Source organism: Halichoerus grypus, chromosome 7 (genome assembly GCF_964656455.1).
Source record: "Halichoerus grypus chromosome 7, mHalGry1.hap1.1, whole genome shotgun sequence".
NCBI classification, from domain to species: Eukaryota; Metazoa; Chordata; class Mammalia; order Carnivora; family Phocidae; genus Halichoerus; species Halichoerus grypus.
This window is the reverse complement of record NC_135718.1, coordinates 50,786,945-50,806,281: the sequence shown is the minus strand read 5'-3', so window position 1 is coordinate 50,806,281 and position 19,337 is coordinate 50,786,945. Positions and strand designations below refer to the sequence as shown.

General features: G+C 47.4%; 2 protein-coding genes across 3 annotated transcripts; one reads left to right on the top strand and one right to left on the bottom strand.

Moving 5' to 3' along the window:
• Positions 1 to 392: 392 nt before the first annotated feature.
• Positions 393 to 12,001, top strand: VDAC2 (voltage dependent anion channel 2). Of its 2 annotated transcripts, XM_036095296.2 has the most exons (10): positions 393 to 551; positions 751 to 805; positions 1,868 to 1,936; positions 2,747 to 2,796; positions 6,007 to 6,159; positions 6,253 to 6,305; positions 6,905 to 7,132; positions 8,013 to 8,163; positions 10,251 to 10,308; positions 11,612 to 12,001. In XM_036095296.2, the coding sequence occupies exons 2-10, from the start codon at positions 775 to 777 to the stop codon at positions 11,701 to 11,703; spliced, it is 885 nt and encodes a 294-aa protein (XP_035951189.1). In that variant the 5' UTR covers positions 393 to 551; positions 751 to 774; the 3' UTR covers positions 11,704 to 12,001. The 2 variants fall into 2 exon arrangements, with proteins under 2 accessions (XP_035951189.1, XP_035951190.1); XM_036095297.2 differs by lacking the exon at positions 2,747 to 2,796.
• A 2,449-nt stretch (positions 12,002 to 14,450) lies between these two features.
• On the bottom strand, positions 14,451 to 16,525 carry COMTD1 (catechol-O-methyltransferase domain containing 1). The gene is made up of 7 exons (XM_036095298.2): positions 16,328 to 16,525; positions 16,038 to 16,165; positions 15,675 to 15,780; positions 15,466 to 15,584; positions 15,307 to 15,361; positions 14,898 to 15,031; positions 14,451 to 14,703 (listed from the first exon to the last, which is right to left on the bottom strand). The coding sequence occupies exons 1-7, from the start codon at positions 16,419 to 16,421 to the stop codon at positions 14,551 to 14,553; spliced, it is 789 nt and encodes a 262-aa protein (XP_035951191.1). The 5' UTR covers positions 16,422 to 16,525; the 3' UTR covers positions 14,451 to 14,550.
• Positions 16,526 to 19,337: the final 2,812 nt, after the last annotated feature.

The following is a 19,337-nucleotide window of genomic DNA, read 5'->3' as shown; positions in this document are numbered from 1 at the left end:
GGGAACCACGGCTAAGGGGAGCTGGAGAGTTGTACGTGACCCCCGTGCTGCGCAGCCGCGCCCAGTGGCGCCCGGCCCCGCGCGGGCACGCGCCTGACGCCCCACCCCGCCCCTAAGGAGCGCGCGCCGGGCCTCCGCCCCATCCTCCGCACGCGCAGTCCCTACCGCGCTGCCTCCGCCGTTCCCCGCCCCCTCGCCTTCGGGGCTGCCCTCGTCGCTGCCTGACCCGAGGTCCAGCAGCTTCTGCCTTTCCGGCCCCCACCAACGGAGAGAAGCAGCCCACCCCGGGGTCGGGGGTGCCTTCGGTCCTCGTGGCCGTTCTGGAGCAGGTTGGGGTGGGCAGCGGGCGGCGTTGCGGGGGCCGGCGCGACGGACAGCTGCGGGGGCATCGGCGGGGTCCTGGCGGGGGGAGGACAGGGTTGCGGCGGGCGGAACGGTGTCTCCTTCACTTCGCCCTCCAGCCGGGGAAGCTGCAGCCCGACCCTAAGCGAGCCCAGCGGCCTCAGCTGCGAGCGGAGCGGCGGTAGCGGCCCCTCTCAGGAGACCACCAGGTACGCTGCGCCCGCGTCACTTGGCTGCCTAGGCCCGGGCGGCCAAACAGGACACTTGAACCAGACTCGGGGTCGGCCCTGGCTCCCTAAGATGGCCGCGCTGCCCCGCGGCTCCTCGCCTGTCTCTGTTTGAGATCCCCTTCTCGCCCCTTGACCTGCCTCTGACCCCCGCTGACCGCACTTCTTGTCCCTCCCGCAGATCACCTCTTCCTGTGGCCTCGCCATGGCGACCTCCGGACAGAGCTGCGCGCGGCGTAAGTAGAGCCGAGATCTCTGCGGGATGGGGCGGGGTTGGCTGGACAGTCGAAGCCAGAAAACCGCAGCTTCTTTCTCCTAATCTCTCCAGGGACTTGGAGGTTCTCCCCTTTCGGTAGCCACTCTACCGTCTGACTCCCCTCGCTCTGCGGAGGAGGGGCTGGGCTGCGAGATTTCGTTGGAGGGTCTAGGCCAGGGGAGTTGGGTCTTTGGCCGCATTCACTTTTAGTTCTTGGACGTGCCTTTGACGAACTCAGAAGCAAAAAGTTACTAACTGTTGGGTTCGGCCTTTGGAGGATTGGGTCACTCTTTTAGAGGAAGTAGTAACCCCCTTTGTAAGAGCGCAAGGTCATTCCATGTGCTCCTAAGGGCGTGGACGTGCTGTGTAGAATGAATGAGCTGGTGTAACCACCTCAGATCGCTCGTCCTTAAGCCGCGTAGCATTGGCCGAGGACTTGAGTGCCATATTAATATGCTTGAAGTGCCATTTGATATTTAGTTGATGTAGACACTAGTGAAACCTAGATGATCGTGTTTTTTTCTAAGTTCCAACATTTAAATGTCCATAGTGTTAATTACCTTTTTCTTCCCACTCTAGAATATTGGTTTAAGAACTCACTGAGGGCACTGAGAGATCCGTTGGGGAGAGGGCTTGTCTTAGGTGTTGGTTTTATGTCATTTGCTTAAATCAGCCCATTCCAGTGAATTTTGAATGATATATCTGTGTGTATAGATATATTTATGTGTATGTGTTTGATTCTTTGTACTAGTTCGGTCCTAAGAGGTGAGAGGCTGTAGGTACTGTGTAAAGTTAGGAATAGAACGTCTGTTTTTTGGGTTTTGGAAGGAATCTCCCAAGTTTGTATAGCCACCTACCGTGGTTATCCATTTTAGAAATAAAACTTTATTGGTGATATCTCACGGATCATTATAGTTTTACTGTAGCTCCTGGTAGTATCAAAAACATCTTCAACAAGTTGGACTGCTTGAATTTAAGTCTAGTTCCTGGACAGAAAGTGGAAGAACAGAAAGGTTAACACTGGAATGTTTCTTCCCACCAGCAATGTGTATTCCTCCATCATATGCTGACCTTGGCAAAGCTGCCAGAGATATTTTCAACAAAGGATTTGGTAAGAATTTTTTTTTTTCCCCCTTTCAGATCAGAAGTGAAAATGTGTTTGGATTGCTTGGGGAAATTACTGATTTTTTCAAATTGTAAATATCTTGCTGTATTAGTTCATTTATTAGATACATTTTAGATAAAGTTTCTGTTAAAATAGTACTGTAATAATCCACATCTCCCTCTAGCCCGATTTCCTCCAATTTTTTCAGACTGTACTTTAAGGATTTTATCTGTAAGAAAAAAAAAAACTGTGCTTTCATTTCCTTCAGATCTAGTTTAGGCCTTGGTTGACTAGAATTATGATGTATTACTGTTTTGCTTTTGTGGTGACTCCTAGTGGGTTATGAGTTTTTTAAAATGAATTTGGGTTTTCTTCTTGGAGGTTTTATTCCACATAAAGTCCCTCTACATTATTTCCCTAGTTATTTAGATTATTTATCCCAAAGGAAGATACCTTTTTGGGATAATTGTTTTAAATGGCTGTATTATAATAAACTATTGGCTATTCTGAGATTTAAGTTGAGTTGATTTTCTGATCTGATATTTAGGTTTTAAAATGGTTTGAAAGCAAATTTTTTTTTTTGCCAAGTATACACCAGCACACTAGGCAAAGCTGCATAAAGATGTTCTGTGCTGTATATATTAGTTTATGTAGGATAATTAAAATTGTTTTCATTTAAATATGTTGTATCATTCCACGTTTTTATGCCCCTCTGAACGTATGAAGTCTTTCTGTTTTTTTTATGTGTTGTCAGCTATTGGTATGCATCTTTTATACAAAAGAATCATTTTGATATCTTTTGCTCTCTACTTGAAGGTTTTGGGTTGGTGAAACTGGATGTGAAAACAAAGTCATGCAGTGGTGTGGTGAGTGTTAGATAACTCATAAATTCTGATGACCCTTTATATAATTTTTCAACCCATAAAATAGTCACCACTGAAAAATGTCTACCCATTTATCTTGAAGAGGCAGAAGTTAATTTTGTTTTAAGGGATTTGAATGAAACTTGATTTACTTGGGCTTTGGATATGATTTCTGATTTTCAGGTGGTCCTTTGCCATATTACTGTGCATGCATAAGGAACTCAGAAAAGACTGGTTCTTTGGGACTGTTTACTCAGTAAGATTACAAGCTTGAAGTCAGGAAACCTGTTACACCTTTTTGTAATCCTTACTTTTTATGTCTAGTAAGCATTATGAGTTCTGGGCATAAAAATAGTAACTTAATTGAAGTGTACTAATCATTTATATAAAGGGCATATTCTGGCAGCCTTCTCTGGAAGATTTCCATGTGAATTTAGAGAGTCCTGATTTGACTATTTTTAAAGATGGTAATATTTTGGTGTTTGGATATCTTGATTCTGCCTAACTCAAAGAAAGTAAAATAAAATTTAATTTTGTGGAATTTTTTTTTTTCTTCAAAAAAATTTGAGACTGGGAATGGGTATAGTGTGTGAATATTGAATATTGCTGGTTATTTTGATAAATTCTTGCTGTAATTGTTAACTCCCTTAGTGCATATAACTGATATTTATTAAAATTATTCATGTTGTAATTTCTTAATGCCCAGACTTGGATTTCTGGGGTTTTGTATTGGGTCATATCTGTCATTTGGCTTCTTTGGTCTGGAAGGAAGCCTGAGTATATTCACTGTGGTTGAGCGATTTACTTGCTCGAGGTACAGAGCAGTGACTTAGTGTTTGTTTTTTGTGTTCCCACTCTTAACCTCTTGAGGTCCCTTATAAACACTTGCTGTGCACTAGTTGAGACACAAAAGGCCTTCCAAAAGGAAGACTCAATCCCTGTGTTTAAAAAGCTTATCACTTGCTGGTTGGAGATACAAAATAAATTTTAAACTGGGGAACACTGAGAGAAGCATGTCTAGTACTAGATTGGTTAATCATAATCTTTGTTGGAGAGAAAAGGATTTTTGTGGACAGGGTTAAAGTTTTATGGAATTAGGTTTGAGATCCTGAAGGATATATATGATCTGGATTCCATACAGTTTTTTTGATTTCTGTTTAATGTATATCTCAATGTGGTACTGATCTTGTAGTATGTACCTGGCTGCAAATAAGTCCTATTAACAGCTGGTTCTGTTTTCTCACGTAAACTGCAGAGGTGTCCAGTTCATTCCAGAACGTAGAAGCCAGAGTATTTGGTGATGGAGTGAAGGGTGTAAGCTTGGCCATGGTATCATCTGGCCCAATTCGGGTCCCACTGTATGATCTTGATTTTGTGTCTTGAGGATTCCTTGGGTTTATATAGGCTGGCTCATAATCTATAGGCTGTCCGGAGGCAGAGGGTGGGGCCTCAAGAGTCATTAATCATTGTCATTCAGGATTAAAAATATCTACTTCTACACATTCTCCATTCCTAGTATCTGCTAGAAGAATATGCTCCATATGTATTGTTTTAATAATGCTTTTCTTTTGTATAGAGCACAGGAAAATGTGCAAAGCTTTCATAGTGCCAGTCCAACTTAATCCTCCAGCAGTAGATTTGTTTTTACACTTGAGGAAACTGAGACCCAGAAAAGTTTAAGCGTCTTCCTCAGTGTTATTCATTTAGCAAATGACAGCCAGAACTAGATGCCAGGACTCCTCTAATTTTATATCCAGTGTTTTTTCCTAACATAATCCGGTGCTTTTTAATATGGGCGTTGAATGCCAAGCTTTGACTTGAAATTCCTGTTAAAGTGTCTTATTTCAGGAGATTGAATCTGTCTTACTGCAGAGCAGTAGTTATACAAATGTTTTCTAAGTGAAGGATGATTGGCTTTTTCTCTTGTTGATACAGTTTTTGGTATTTTCTCACTCTTGCAGGCATCACAATTTCAGGTCGAGTTTTCTTTACTAGTTTGGATCAGCTGTTTTCTTTAGATTTGGCTTGTCAGTGACCAAAGTATGTAGCCATCATTAGCAGACAAATTGTGAATCAGAATGCTCAGATGGTATTTTACTCTTTTGTCTTGGAAGTTTGCCTATCTACCGAGCTAGATGTTCTGTAGCAGATTTTAAATTTCAGTAAGCCCTCCCTATTATGCCTTCCTTTTCACTTGGTGTGCAGTTAGTTATTTGTATTTGCTATAAACATAAGATTATATAATGCACTTCAAATTGATACCTGTATTAAGTGGATTGGTTTTTAACTGATATTATCTATTGTACTTAATATAGTTTATATTATGCATGATATAAACCAGTTGTATAAATCTCTTATAATTCCCTTTCCCTACTTTTTTTCTTTTTAAATGAGAACGTTCAAGATTGTTGGGAAGGTGTGAAATCTGGTGAAGACTCTTTATCTCAGAAAAACAGAATATTGGGGTTACTGAAGATTTTAAATCTTTTCTCATGGCATGAACTCCTACAGTGGGGTGCTTTCCTTTTAAGAATTTTCAGGAAACAGATTCGCCTGGGTGGCTCAGTCAGTTGAGCGTCTGCATTTGGCTCAGGTCATGATCCTCTCAAGTTGAGCGCCTCGGGTTCCCTGCTCAGCGGGGATCCTGCTTCTCCCTCTTCCCGCTCTCCACTAGGGCCCTCTCTGTCTGTCTCTTGCTCTCAAATAAATAAAATCTTAAAAAAAAAAAAAAAAGAATTTTCAGGCAACATTTCCTAATAGTGCGTCAGTTATTATGAATGCTCATTTTAGTGATGGGGGTCTGTGATTAACCATACTTTCCTTTATAGTGTTTTATTTAATATCAGGCAGATTGGATACAGTACTAAAATGTTCGTTCCTCCCCTCTCCCATCCTGATTCTTGAATTCCAAATAAAATCACCTTAGCGGAAGTTTCCTTAAAAGGTGTTCAGTTTGTTTGTTGAGAATTAGATACAGGTTAACTTGTCGTTGATTGGTTGAAAATGTAAGTAAGTGTAAGTAAGGTGGCAGTTAGTAACTGACAGGCTAATTTGTTGTTTTTGTACATAAAGTAGCAGAGTGTAGAAGTATTTGGGAAACTAGAAAAAAGGATTAGTGAAATTACTGTGTTTCAGTGGGCTTTTTGTGTAAGTTAGGCAGTGATTCTTCCAGGCTTACAAGAAAGTTCACGAAGTCGTTTATTGTCTTACTAGGAATTCTCAACGTCTGGTTCATCTAATACAGACACTGGTAAAGTTACTGGAACCTTGGAGACCAAATATAAATGGTGTGAGTATGGTCTGACTTTCACAGAAAAATGGAACACCGATAACACTCTGGGAACAGAAATCGCAATTGAAGACCAGGTAACATTTTGAACATGTGTCTTAATATTAGTTTATTTTTGTATTTCAGAAAGGAAATATAGCTGAAAACAAATTCTTTTTCTTTCAAAATAGATTTGTCAAGGTTTGAAACTGACATTTGATACCACCTTTTCACCAAACACGGGGTAAGCATGGACAGACATTTTTGTTTGCTTTAAATTTCATTTTTATCTTTAAGTAATCTCTACACCCAAGATGGGGCTCACACTCACAACCCTGAGATCAAGAGTCGCATGCTCTACCAACTTGAGCCAGCCAGGTGCCCCTTTATCTGCTTTAAATTTAAAAACATTTCTCTCCTGTTTCTTTAGGAAAGATGCACATTTAGTGTTTGATAGCTTACTTAACTGCCTTGTGGTGGTGAATTTCTGTTTCTGCCTTTGGAGCATGATGAGTACTGTGGTTGCTATTGTTGGCTTCCCTTCAGATATTTGCCTCTTTTCATTGTGGACTAACTTGGGTAATTAACATGTTTCTAATAGGCTTTGTGACTGATTATTAGTCCTGCAAAAGCAGTCTTCTCATGGTGGTGGAAGTAATCCCATGTACCCTTGTTTTTAAGCTCATTGAGCTATATTTTCTTTACCTCTTAGGATTATGCTACTACTTTTACTCCCCAGTTACACTGCAGTTCATAAATTTGTCTTGTGCCCTTTGTGCAGAAGTTATGTATGTAAATCTTTCCCACTGGCATCAGTTTTAAGTCAGTTTGTTCTTTTTTCAGAAAGAAAAGTGGTAAAATCAAGTCTTCTTACAAGAGAGAGTGTATAAACCTTGGTTGTGATGTTGACTTTGATTTTGCTGGACCTGCAATCCATGGTTCAGCTGTCTTCGGTTACGAGGGCTGGCTTGCTGGGTACCAGATGACTTTTGACAGTGCCAAATCAAAGCTGACAAGAAATAACTTCGCAGTGGGCTACAGGACTGGGGACTTCCAGCTGCACACTAATGTGTGAGTATCTCTCTTCTGAGATTATTGTGATGTAGGACCTGGGGATGACACTGATGTCACCTGTCGGCCCTTATGAACCTAGGTACAATCTAAAGGATTTCTCTTGACACAAAAAGATCATCATCCTCGGGCATTTCTGGGCATCTCTCAAAGTATATAGTAAAAAATGTTAGTCTGACTTTTCAGTGCTGAGAGAGTAATTGTTTATTTTATATGAGGCTTGATGTGCTTTGGATTTTTAGAAAAGGCTAAGATGTTACCAAATGACCAGTGTGTTCATTTGACTTAATTGTGATATGTGAGGTACTGAGTTGGTGGGATTGCCTAAAATGTATGGTGTTTTTACCTAACCCATATTAGATGTATATGTGAAAAGGACTTAATTTTTTCCCTTATAAAATAAAGGATTGGTAAATAACAAGTACAAAGAAGAAAACCAAAACTTCTCATGGCCCCACCACCTAGATATATAATCTTTGTTAGTTGTTAATGTTTGAGAGTTTCATCTTTTTTATATGTGTGTGTGTGTGTGTGTGTGTGTGTGTGTACACACACATACAAAATACATACCAGGCTGGTTTATAATTCCTTCCTACCTTAATACATTTTAATAATTTTACTGTAGCATTATGTATTCTACAACATGATTGTTAGTGGCTGTGTGGTAATTCTGCTGGTTGGATGTATTATGATTCATATGACCTCTTATTTTGGGGCTTAGGTTGAGATAAAGACCTTTTAAAACTTTCACGTTTTCAGTGGAATACTACAGACCCGTGTGAGCAATGCCTTTTATTTAATTATAATGCTACAATATCAGCCTAGTGCCATAGACATTACATTGTCTATTCTAGATTTACAAATTTAAAATATCTTACAGCAATGATGGGACAGAATTTGGAGGATCAATTTATCAAAAAGTATGTGAAGATCTTGACACTTCAGTAAACCTTGCTTGGACATCAGGTACCAACAGCACTCGCTTTGGCATTGCAGCCAAATATCAGTTGGATCCCACTGCTTCCATTTCTGTGAGTACTACTGTGGGCTTAGAATGGGGTCTTCGATTGTGGGAATTCCATCTTTGGGTATATTGTGCTGAAAATTTGAACTGTGGTTCACACAATCCCTAGTTGACTCACAGATTGGGATTAGAATTTGTAATGCTGCGTGCATTTTTTGTGGAGGCAGTGTTAGAAGTTTGATATCCAGGTCACAGGAGTTTAACTCAAAAGCTGCTCAGTTTAGTGTAGATGATAACCCTGAGCTCCAAGCTGGTCTAAGCCCAGGGAAGCCACTGTTTGGGGCCCCAGGCCAGGAGTAATAGTATTTTAATTGTTACTTTGTCTTTCTGTGTGGAATAATAGTACTTTGTTACTTTGACTTTGTCTTGAGGGTTTACAAAATATTTTTTAGATTTGATCTTAGGGGTCAGTGGTGCAAATGCCATTTTGCAGGTGGAGATACCAAAGCTTCGAAGGAAAAGGACTTAGATCACTGCTAGGGAAGGAGAGCGGGAAGAAGGGCTTGCATGTCTTTTGATTTCCCTCCTGTCTAGGGTGACCAGCTAGCTCATCCTGCTTTGCCTGGGACTATTCCAGCCTTAGCATTAAAAGTCCTGCACCCCAAGGACTCCCTCCTGCCTACCCTGGGTTCGTTGTGGTGGATGACCGCCCTGCTCCTGTCCTTGGGCTTTTTTGCTGCTGCCTCCTCCAGTCGTCGTGGGTTTGGGGCAGGAGGGAGTGCAGTGTCTGACTGTAGAGGCGCTGGCTCTGGTTTCAGCAGCTGTCGTGTGTGTCAGGTCAGGCGCTGCCTGGTAGTGTACGTACTGGGAATGAAAGAACGTTAAACCTTTCTGTTACATAAAGTGATAATTCATTCCTGAGAGCAATGTTTTTTGAAAATTTGGGCAGTTAAGCTTTAGCCCCATTCTTATTTTATGTTAGCAGCTGTCATCAGAGAGCATGGGAAGCATCCAGAATGCTTGTCCCATTGGCAAGGCAGTGATTCATTTATTTTTCCCTACTCTGCTTCTCATTGCACTGTAGCGGTGAAGACCTTAGGATTCACACAGTACACTACTCCCTGGTAGCTACGTTGCTCTTCTCTTCAAATGTATGTCTGTGGCAGCAACACGGATTTAACGCGAGCCAGTGTAGTGCTCTCATAGTCTAAAATGGGAAGGCAGCTTTTGATCTGTGTGCCATTGAGTGACTTCTGGGGACTCGTTTGGAAATGTATCTAGTATTTCCCACCCAAGTATGCTGCTGTGCCCCCAATTAAGCATCACCCCGAAGTATTGCTTAATGTCCCATCACAGTTTGGTAGTTTACTTCTATTCTAACAGGAGAAACTTGTATCCAGTTGTCTGAGGCTCTTAATTTGTTGGGCACAAGGTGGTCACTAGTGGGGCATTTCTTCCTTAGACTAATAGCTCACTTGGTTATTGGTGGCTTCTGAAGACTTGGCTATCCTGCCATGTGAACACAAGTGCTGTTTATGTGACTTCTGCCTGTAGTTACATATTTCTCTCTGGACTGTTTCGATGTTACACATTATAAAAGAGTGAAGACATCAAATAATTTCCAATCTGTTTTGATCCCAGAGGCTGTCACCTTTTTACTACCAAGAATATTGTGTCCTACTGACAGTTTGACTTGGAGTTTAATGGATAAGAATTAAGTAGCACCTAGCTTCTGTTTGGCTTAGTAACAGTGTTAAGTTTTATTTATTTTACTTCTCAAATGTTATGAAATCTTTATTTTATACAAGTCTTTTTTTAATTTAAATTCAATTAGCCAATGTATAGTACATCATTAGTTTTTGATGTAGTGTTCATTGATTTATTAGTTCTGTATAACACCCAGTACTAATCACAGCACGTACCCTCCTTAATGCCCATCACCCAGTTACCCCATCCCTCCACCCACCTCCCCTTCTGCAACCCTCAGTTTGTTTCCCAGAGTCAAGAGTCTCTCATGGTTTGTCTAAATTTTATTATTTCACATGTGAATAAAAAAGCGGAACACTTCATAATTGTATAGTAGGGAAACCTGCAGGGGCTTTGTCTCTCAATTCAAAAAAATTTTTTTACAGCTGTTTTTGCCTTTTATTTCAGGCAAAAGTCAACAACTCTAGTTTAATTGGAGTGGGCTACACTCAGACTCTGAGGCCTGGTAAGTATTCTTGATAAGTAGCATTGGTGTTTTTTTTTTTTTTTAAGTAGGATTGGTGTTTTAAAAATTATTTTTCATTTCTCAGATTCTTTGTAAACCTTTCAAAGAGTACGATGAACATGTTTACCTTTTGCCACAGTTTTATTTATTTATTTTCTTTTGCTGGGCTGTTTGGAAGTTGCAGCTATCCTGACACTTCCCTAAATGCTTCAGCATGCGTCTATGCAGAAATGAGAACGTTCTGGTCTCCTGCATAACCATAATACCATGATCACGCCTAAGAAATTTAATAGTTAGTCCGTATTATTATTTACTCTCCATTCTGTAGTCACTTTCCTCATTTGTACCTGAAATGCCTTCTAGTATTGTTTATTTCTCTAATCAAGGTTCACTCATTGCTCTCATTGTTTGGTCTCTGTAGTCTCATTTACTTTATGTAGTATTTTGAGCCTTGTCTTTTCTAGAGCAGTACTTACCAGACTTCAGTGTGCGTGAGTCACCTGGGGACTCTTGCTAAAATGTACATTCTGATCTGGAGTGAAGGGTTCTGTCTTTCTAACAAGCTCTTAGGTGATGCCAGCATCACTGGTTCTTGCCACCATTTGAATAGCAAGTTCTAAAGCGCTTGGAACTTTTACCCCGTTCAAATAGGGATATTCCCCCAGACTTTGTATTTTGGCCTTTTTGAAACTAAAGAAAAGACAAGTACGAAGAACACCTGTATATCCTTCCCCACATCCACTAATTAACATCTACCACATTTTCTCTCCATGTCTGCATACATAATCCCTTTTTTCCACAGTCTCTTTTCAGTTATTTAAATGTATGTTTTGTGGACATGCAGACAAATCTACCCAGCACGCAAATCCCGAGAGTGACATTTTTCTTCATAACTACAATACCACTGTCACAGCTAAGGAAATTACCATTAGTTGAGCAATACAAATACGTAGTCTATATTCAGTTTCCCCCACTTGTCTCTTTATTGTAGTTGTCCTGGTCCAATTATGATTGTCTTTTAGTGTCTTATAGTCTGGATAGTGTTTTGAATGTTACTGTATTTTCTAGAGCACTTTGAACTTACTTTTAATGCTCTGTGACATCACAGATCCCTTAACCTAGGATGGGACCACCTGAATTCTGTCTGGTATCTCTGGGACTCCCAAGTGCCCTCTGGTGGTTGGCACTAATAGGTCATCTAGCAGGCTGAGGGAGGGACAGGCAGGCTCTGGGGTGATTATTAAAGACTGCAGACTCTTGAGGTGTTTCAGGCAAATCATGGTTGCCTGCCTTTTTTTTACAGGTGTCAAGCTTACACTGTCTGCTCTGGTAGACGGGAAGAGCATCAATGCTGGAGGCCACAAACTTGGGCTTGCCCTTGAGTTGGAGGCTTAATCCAGCTGAAAGAAACCTCTGGGAATGGATATCAGAAGATTTGGCCTTAATATATTTCCAGTGTGACCAGCAGGCTCCCCCCTCCCCAAGAAGGTGATCAAATCAAAGGATGATCTAAACAAGAGCTGTATTTTAAATATTTAGACAGTTACTTGTTAGCTGGTTTCTAGTTGAATTGGTTATCTATCTAGTTACCAATGCTGCAGTCGTGCAGTCACCTATACATTATTTAAATGTATTTAACTGTTAAATGCGCTACCCACCAATAATGAAATAGACCTTTATGAAAACTGTGCAATTGTGTGCATGTTTGTTTTTATGTTCCTATTAACATTGAAAATTGCCATTGAACGAGATGGATCAGTGGAAGTTTTTAAGATGAGGTTAAAAAATTTTTGTTAAATTTAGCCCATCATTAGAATTACTTTTGGTATCCCCAGACATTACAGATTATGAATAAAAACAAGTATACATAATTAATGACTTCAAGTATTTGCAGAGTTTAAACATTTGCCAGGGTCAGCTCTCCCTTGTATCTCACTAGTACCTTATTTTTTTGGTGAGCATTTTGCTTTTTACCTAAATCTGTGCCATAAAGTCCTCTGTGTCCCTAAAGTAACTCCACAAACTTTTTGGACTACAATAAAATAAGAGGATCTATGCCTTTATATTTCAGTTTGTAAGTTTGTCCAGAATTCCATTGGATCATTGAAGAGATGGTGCTGAAGGCTGCATACACACACCATACCCCTGTGAGCTCTTGCTGTGGGAAGTGAACTAGGCCCTGGGTGGGGCGGGGCGAGGTGTAGGCAAATGGAATGAGGGGTCAGTAACCAGAGGGACTTGAGAAGGGAGTATATGGGCCTCTGTGAGAGGTCATGAAGTGTTTCTTTCTAGGCAGACACTGAAACGGTTGGGCCTAAGTGTGAGCCCAGAAGCAGTGCCTTCAGGCTTTGTGGCCACTGGCCTTCATCTGCACTGGGGCTGAATGACAGAAAGTAATAGATGATTCTGGTTGGAAAAGTAGGAAACAGCAAGTGTTTCTGATGGGAGAAGATAGTTTGAAGGGTGTGATCAGAGGTTAGAGAAGGGAGAGCTTTGTTCAACACATTTATACTGTTAGACCTGAGGTACCATTTGAAGCCTAAGAGGGAACAGGTAAGAAAATGTACTCTGAGACTCTACCCAAAAAAGTGATACATGCTGAAAATTTCCAGGTCAGAAAGAATCTGATGAGAGATTAGGAGCTCAAGCAAGCTTTCCACTCTGGGCGATAAATGTTTCTGCTAAGGGACTGGCAAGAATGGCCTGTGTGAATAAGACACATGTGATTTAATGGCAGACAGTTGGAATTTGAGCCAATCTGCTTGAGTCAGGATCTTTTGCTAGGTCAAACAAACAGGAAAAGATGTCTGCAAGTTAGGTGTGAAAGCACATCTGCTTTTGGGATTCTCAAGAGAGGTGTGAAGTAGATCAGCAGACATCTCTGAAAGTCCACCTGGTGGGGAGGAACTGGTCATAGGCCTGTGACTTCTGAAGCCCCTTGGATGACCCACTGCCCCAGAGCTAACAGGTGGCCTTCCCTCAGCTGTGGCTGGATTTTACCTGGTCCAGTACTCAGGATTGGGGTGTGGCACAAATGAGTTAGCAGTTGGTCAGATATGTTTAAGAGTAAAGTGGACGTATTTACCCAGGTGCATCCTGTAACGTTTTTAGCATGGGGGAGAGAGAAGGTTCCTGGGGCCCTGTGGGTTGCATAAAATGCCAGGTATGTCCCAGGAGGTGTAGGATTATGGAATTTGCCAGCTGTGGGCCCCTGTGGCCTTATTTCTAATAGTCTCCAGCTTTATAGCACCCAGGCCTAACCCAGGGGTGGCAAAACCTAATTGTATTCTAGGCTGATGCAGTTTGTCGAAGAACACTTCATATTTGCACCTTATACTCATCTGTGTTGATGTGGAGATAGGATCTTCCTGTGGGATTGGGATTAGGGCTGTCTAAATGGAGAGAAGTGAAGCACCTGGCTCCCTGTCCACCTCCTCTCATAGATGTTGGTGTGGGAAGGCCTAACTATATTCATCTTCCTGTGGGGAACTTTTTTTAAAAACTGCCATACTGATAGTCTCCTACCTCTAGGCCTACTTCACACCTTTCTGGCCAGTGATCCCACCCAGTCCCTCACCTTCCTCCAGGACTTCAGGGGGAGGACAGGATATATACTCCAACCTTGAGGTCCTCAGGTTTAAGTGGCCTGGTTCTCAGAGGTGATGTCCACTGAGCAGAGGTGAGGTCGACCTGACAGTTCTGTGAAAACATAACCTATGAAAGCGCCCAGTGGCAAACCTGGTCTGCTCTAAGGTGGTTTCCTGTTGTCAGACCCCAGATACGGTTTCCCAGCCAGTCCCAGCTGCACCAAACAAGACCTTCATTCACTTGCCCCTCCTAGGAAGTGAAGTGGGAGGGAGACCTAGGGGTTGGGGTTCTACCCAGCTCAGATCCTGTGGAGTGTGGGCAAACTGAGGAGCTGGGGTCCTGTATGTGGCCAGGTCAATCAAAACTTTATTTCCTGCTGCCAGTCAGCTGGAAGCTCCTATTCAGGCTATGGACCTGTGCCAGGTGGCCCTCAGGACTGTGCCAGGGAGGGGATGAGGTCTATGACCTCAAGGCCCCCATTTGCTTTAGGACCTGCCAGTGCTGGGCCTTCCCTCCCTACCCCACTTTTGCGCCACATACGGAGGCTCAAAAGATTGTGTCCCAGGCCCCACTTTATTGTCGAATTTAAAACTCAGGGTTGATGTCTGGGGTTCCCAGGTCCCCTCCCTTGAGGCCACCCGCTGGGGGCCGGCCCTAGATCTTGAAGGCTAAGGTGAGGCCGTCGCCCAGAGGCAGGAGGCTGATGTGGACCCTGGCGTCCCGCAGGATGCGCTCGTTCAGGTTTCGCACGCACTGGGCCTCCGTGTTCCCTGGTTGAGACTGTAACACCTCTCCGCGCCACAGGACCTGCGGGGGGGGCGGGGCATCACGGGGGGAGGGGGTCAGGGCCGAGGGGGGAGGTGCCTAAGGGAGAGGCGGGGCGAGGGAGCGGCTTACATGCGTGCACTGGGCGGGACTTTGTGGCATGGGGGCGGGGCACGGGGAGGAGCCAAGTGAAAAGACAGGAAACCCAGCCCCGGGAGGGTTCGTTCTTCCCTTACACTGAGGACCGCCAGGATGCCTCCGGGGCGCAGCAGCTGCAGGCACCGCTCATAGTAGGCGGTGCAGTTCTCCTTGTCCGCGTCCACCACGGCCATGTCGAAGGTGCCGGCCTCGCCCGCGGCCAGGAGCTCATCTTAACGGGGGGGGGGGGGGGGGCAGATGCGGCTGAGTCCGCAGCCCCAGCGGTCGGAAGCCCCTGCGCAGGCCTGCCCAGGCGCTGTGACTATTCAAGGACTTTGGCCTGGAGGGGCGCCCTGCCGCCCAGCATGTGGCCGCATGGCAGCGGCGAGGCCAGGAGGCAGGGGGCTGTCACTGCCCCAAGCCCGCCCAGCGGACGTGGTCACTAGCTCACGCCCAGTGGCCCCACTTGGAAAACGGTGCCAGGGCCCCTTCCACTCCGTTGCTCACCCAGGGTCTCCAGGGCGGGCTTCAACCGAAGGTCGATCTTGTGCTCCTCCTCAGCCTGCGGAAGGAGTGGGGTCAGAGCCAGCAAGTCCCTTCTCCTGGAGCTGGGAGTGGCCAGGCTCCAAGGGCCTGATGAGGGCCTCAAATGTGTGGGACACTCACCTGCCTCCACAGGGGCCGCCCCAGCTCCGGGGGCCCCGGGTTCACCTCACAGGTCACCACGCGCCCGGCCGGGGGCAGCGCCAAGGCCAACGCTAGGGCTGAGTAGCCTGTGAAAGTACCTGGGGGCAAGGGATACGGACAGGCTCAGGCCAGAGTAGGGGGACATCCCGGTGACTTCGGCCCCCAGTGATCCCGGCCGTGCGCCCTACCCAGGTCCAGAGCCTTCTTGGCCTTGATGAGCCGCGCCAGGTTGGCCAGAAGCTGGGCCTGCTCACAGGTCATCATGGAATCTCCCTGCGGCTGCTCCAGGGTCAGCTGTGTCGCGGTGGTGGAGGGGAGAGGGTCGCGCCAGCACGGCCAGGCACCCAGCTCCTCCCCGGGTCCACAACCCCCTCCAGGTGCGCGGTCGTGGGGCGTGGTCCCGGGACGGGCCCTCAGGGAACGCCCACCGCGCCCAGCCGGCGGTGTCCCGGAAGGCCCGAGAGCGCCAAGGCCCAGCCCAAGGTCACACAACCACGTGGGACCCGCTGGGTCCGAGGTGGGCGCCTGTTCCCGCCCCTGGCCCTGCTGACCAGCCGCAGGCTCCGCAGCGCCGGGTGCTCCCGCATGGAGCGGCTCAGCAGATACTGCCACAGGGGGCTGTCTTCAGGGGGCAGCAGGCGCTTCTCTCGCCGGGATCTCCAGGGATGGCCCCGGCTCCCTGCCAGGGAGGGGTCCTGGGTCAGGGCCTGGGGCTCCGGGGCGCCAGGGCTGAGCTTCAGCCGCAGCCAGCCTCGAAGAGTCACGGGCTCGGCTCCCGCACCTGCCCCGCCTGCGGGGGCTCTGCGGGGGGGGAGGGTTCCGCGGGCCCCGCCCTACTCACCCAGGAAGAGGCCGGTGGCGAAGGCGGCGCCCAGCGCGGCCGAGCCCAGGGCCAGCGCGGCGGGCACAGAGAGCCGGGGTGCGGGCTGGATCATGGTGCGACCTGGAGGCAGCCACGTACGGGCCACTTGGCTGGGGCTCCTGGGCCCGCACTGGGACCCGCCTGCCCTCCAGGCTCCGCCCTGTCCCGGCACTGCCCGCCGAGCTGCGGTCTCGAACGCCATCTGGCGACCGCACAGCTTTACTGCAAGTCCCGCTAGAGCGAGCCGGGCGCCATCTGGTGGCTTCACTGGGAACTGCGCCCAGAGAGGGGCGCAAGCCCAGCATGCGGTGTCTGGGTTTTTCTTACCCGCCCCTGAGGTCTACCGTCCTGGGTCAGGGAGGAAGAATGTGATGCCCCTCCTGGGTGTATGCTTCTTATTGCTCCTGTTTTTGCTGGGACCCTGGGGCATATGTGGGTGGGTGGGCCCTCGGTGTAACAGGGTAGTAATGAGTACAACGTGATAGAAATGACAGGAGCTCTGAGAGGGACTGAGAGAATTAGGGGAGGCTTCTTGGGGGAGGTGAGTAAGGGTATCCGGTTGAAGGAGTGAAGGACCTGGTTTGGGGACAAAACCAGAAGTGGGGCTTGGGAGTCCTGAGACAGGTCTCGTTGATGGGGCTCTGAGACAAGATTCTTAGAATCCTCCCCTTGGGCGCCAGACATGGGTGTGAGCTCTTGGGGCCATCATTCTCAACCTCAGTTTCCTTTGTAGAAAACAGGAACCACAGTCTTACCGCAAATGGCACCAGATCACACAACTTGGCACAGTAGGTGCTCAGTAAATGGCAGCTGTTGGAGTGGAGATATTTTGGGGAGGAAAGTGATGGAAGGGCAGCTGAGGTCGGCTCGCAGGGCTGTTCTGCAGGGACACGATCCAGTGAGCACTGATGGAGCGCCTTCTGTGACTCAAAGTGGGGAAGGGGAAAGAAGCTGCGCTGGCGCGTACTCTTAGGGAAGCTACATTCGGGGAGCACAGCACACACAAAAATGAGGGGCAACTCCACTTTCACCATTTCCTCTTCTGCAAAATGGGGTTATCAAGAGTCCCCCCCCCTCGCAGGGGATGAAATGAGAAAATCCCGGTGAAGGACTTAACACAGGGCCGGCCCTGAGTGGGCCCTACCTGTTACATTTAAAAGGAGTCAAAGTCCAAAGGGCAGACGGTCATCCGACTGCGTCTCAAGGTCACCTCCCCGGGCGTGGCTGCTCCCACAGCCCACTGAGTGTCCAGACCAGAGCTGCACCGGGGGCTGCCCAGGGGAGGCTCAGACTCGGAGGCCCGGAGGCAGGTTTGTCGAGGTTTGGGGTGGTGCGTGCGGCCGCGGCGTGGCTGAGGCTGAGGACCCGAGCGAGCTGGACACAAACTCGGAGCACAGCGCTGGGAGGCCGCGCAGGAGGAGGCCCAGTTCCGGTGGAGGGTCCGGGAGCCGACGACGGGACCTCGAGTGAGACACGGGGGCGGGACTGACCCGGGGCGCGGGGTGGAGCCTGCTGCGCGGGGGCCGGGCTGGGGGTGCTGCCGGGTGGGCCCTCGGCCGCCGTCCCAGTTCCTCCCGCTTCCCCGCGGCCCGGCCGGCGCCCTGCTTCGAGGGGAAGCGCCTTCCCCCTTACCGGGTGGCCCAGTACCTGTTTCTCTGACCTAGGAGTCTCATTCCCCAGAGTAAGGGCTGAGGCTGCTGGTCTCTGCCAGCGCTGAGCACACAGCAAATGCTAAATAATTGCTCTCGGAATAGTACGTTGGAGCTTCGTGGGCTCCTAGCTGCCTGAGCTGCCGGTCCGGTCAGCACAGTAACCCTAGGGCCCACCTACCGAGCACCCGGCATTCCACATCCGGCCTGCCTGTGAGGCTGGGAGAGGATTCCCATTTTCCAGAGGAGGAACCCCGAGCCCACGGAGGCCCCCTCTCCGCGGAAGCGCTTTCCTGGCAGCTCTGCTGGGCTCCCTCCACCAGGCCTGGGCTCAGCCTGGGCCGCAGACCAGCACTTTCTCCCCTGTCTGGGGGTCCGGATTGGGGCAAGCCCCCAGCTCACACCCGAACCTCCCTCCCGAACCGGCTTCAGGCGAGAGGCCTGGAGAGGGGGTGGGGGGCGGAGCGGGCAGGGAGGGGAGGCATGTCGCCGTATATCCCCGTCAGATTAAAAAACTAATTTGAAAAGATTAATGTATTCCATTCTTGTTACGCCGGCTCTGATACCTCTGGGCCCGCGGCCGCTCTGCCTCCTGATTATTGAATTTTTATGGCCTGGTAATTAATTGCAGATTCCCTGTTTTGTTCTATTTCTTTTTCTCTGACATTTTAATTTCAACAAAAAGCAGTGGTCTCCATGCAGGTTCTCTCTGGAGATCCTAATGGTCTATAAAACAGAATGACTTATAGACGTGGCACCCACTTCAGTTGGCGAGCGATTGTTTGAAACCTTGCTGATCACGCAAAATTTAATTTTTCCACCTCCCTCCCCCGTTTGCTACTCATTTCTTGTCTCTTGTGCTGTCGCACCAGTGTCTCGGCTCACAAGGAACGGAGCCAAGTGTCGCCCCAAGATCCTACAGCGCCTTTTCCAGGGGGCTGAAAATACAGTCGGTCCCGCTTCTTTTCCTCAGAAGTGCCCCTGTGGTTGGGGGAGGGGGGGCTCTGTGGATGTGGGCAGGTGCCCCCAGGGGCAGGAAGGGCTGGGGACGGGGAGACCGTGTCTACCTCTCTCAGTTGCCTTTTTGGTCAAACGTAGGTCAAATGCCCCACGAGGCACCAAGGAACCCTCAGGCTCAGGAGGGCAGAGACAATGGGAGCCCCTTCATGCCTTTAGGTCCACGCCAGGAAGGGAGGGCTGCGACCCCTGACAAATTTTTAGCCAAACTAGGCCACTGGAACCCGCTGGCCACAAAAACGGGCCGAAAGAGGCCCCTGAATTTCTATCCCGGTACCCCTAACTTCTGCTTCTCCTCCCTGCTAACACTGCGCAGTCCAGGT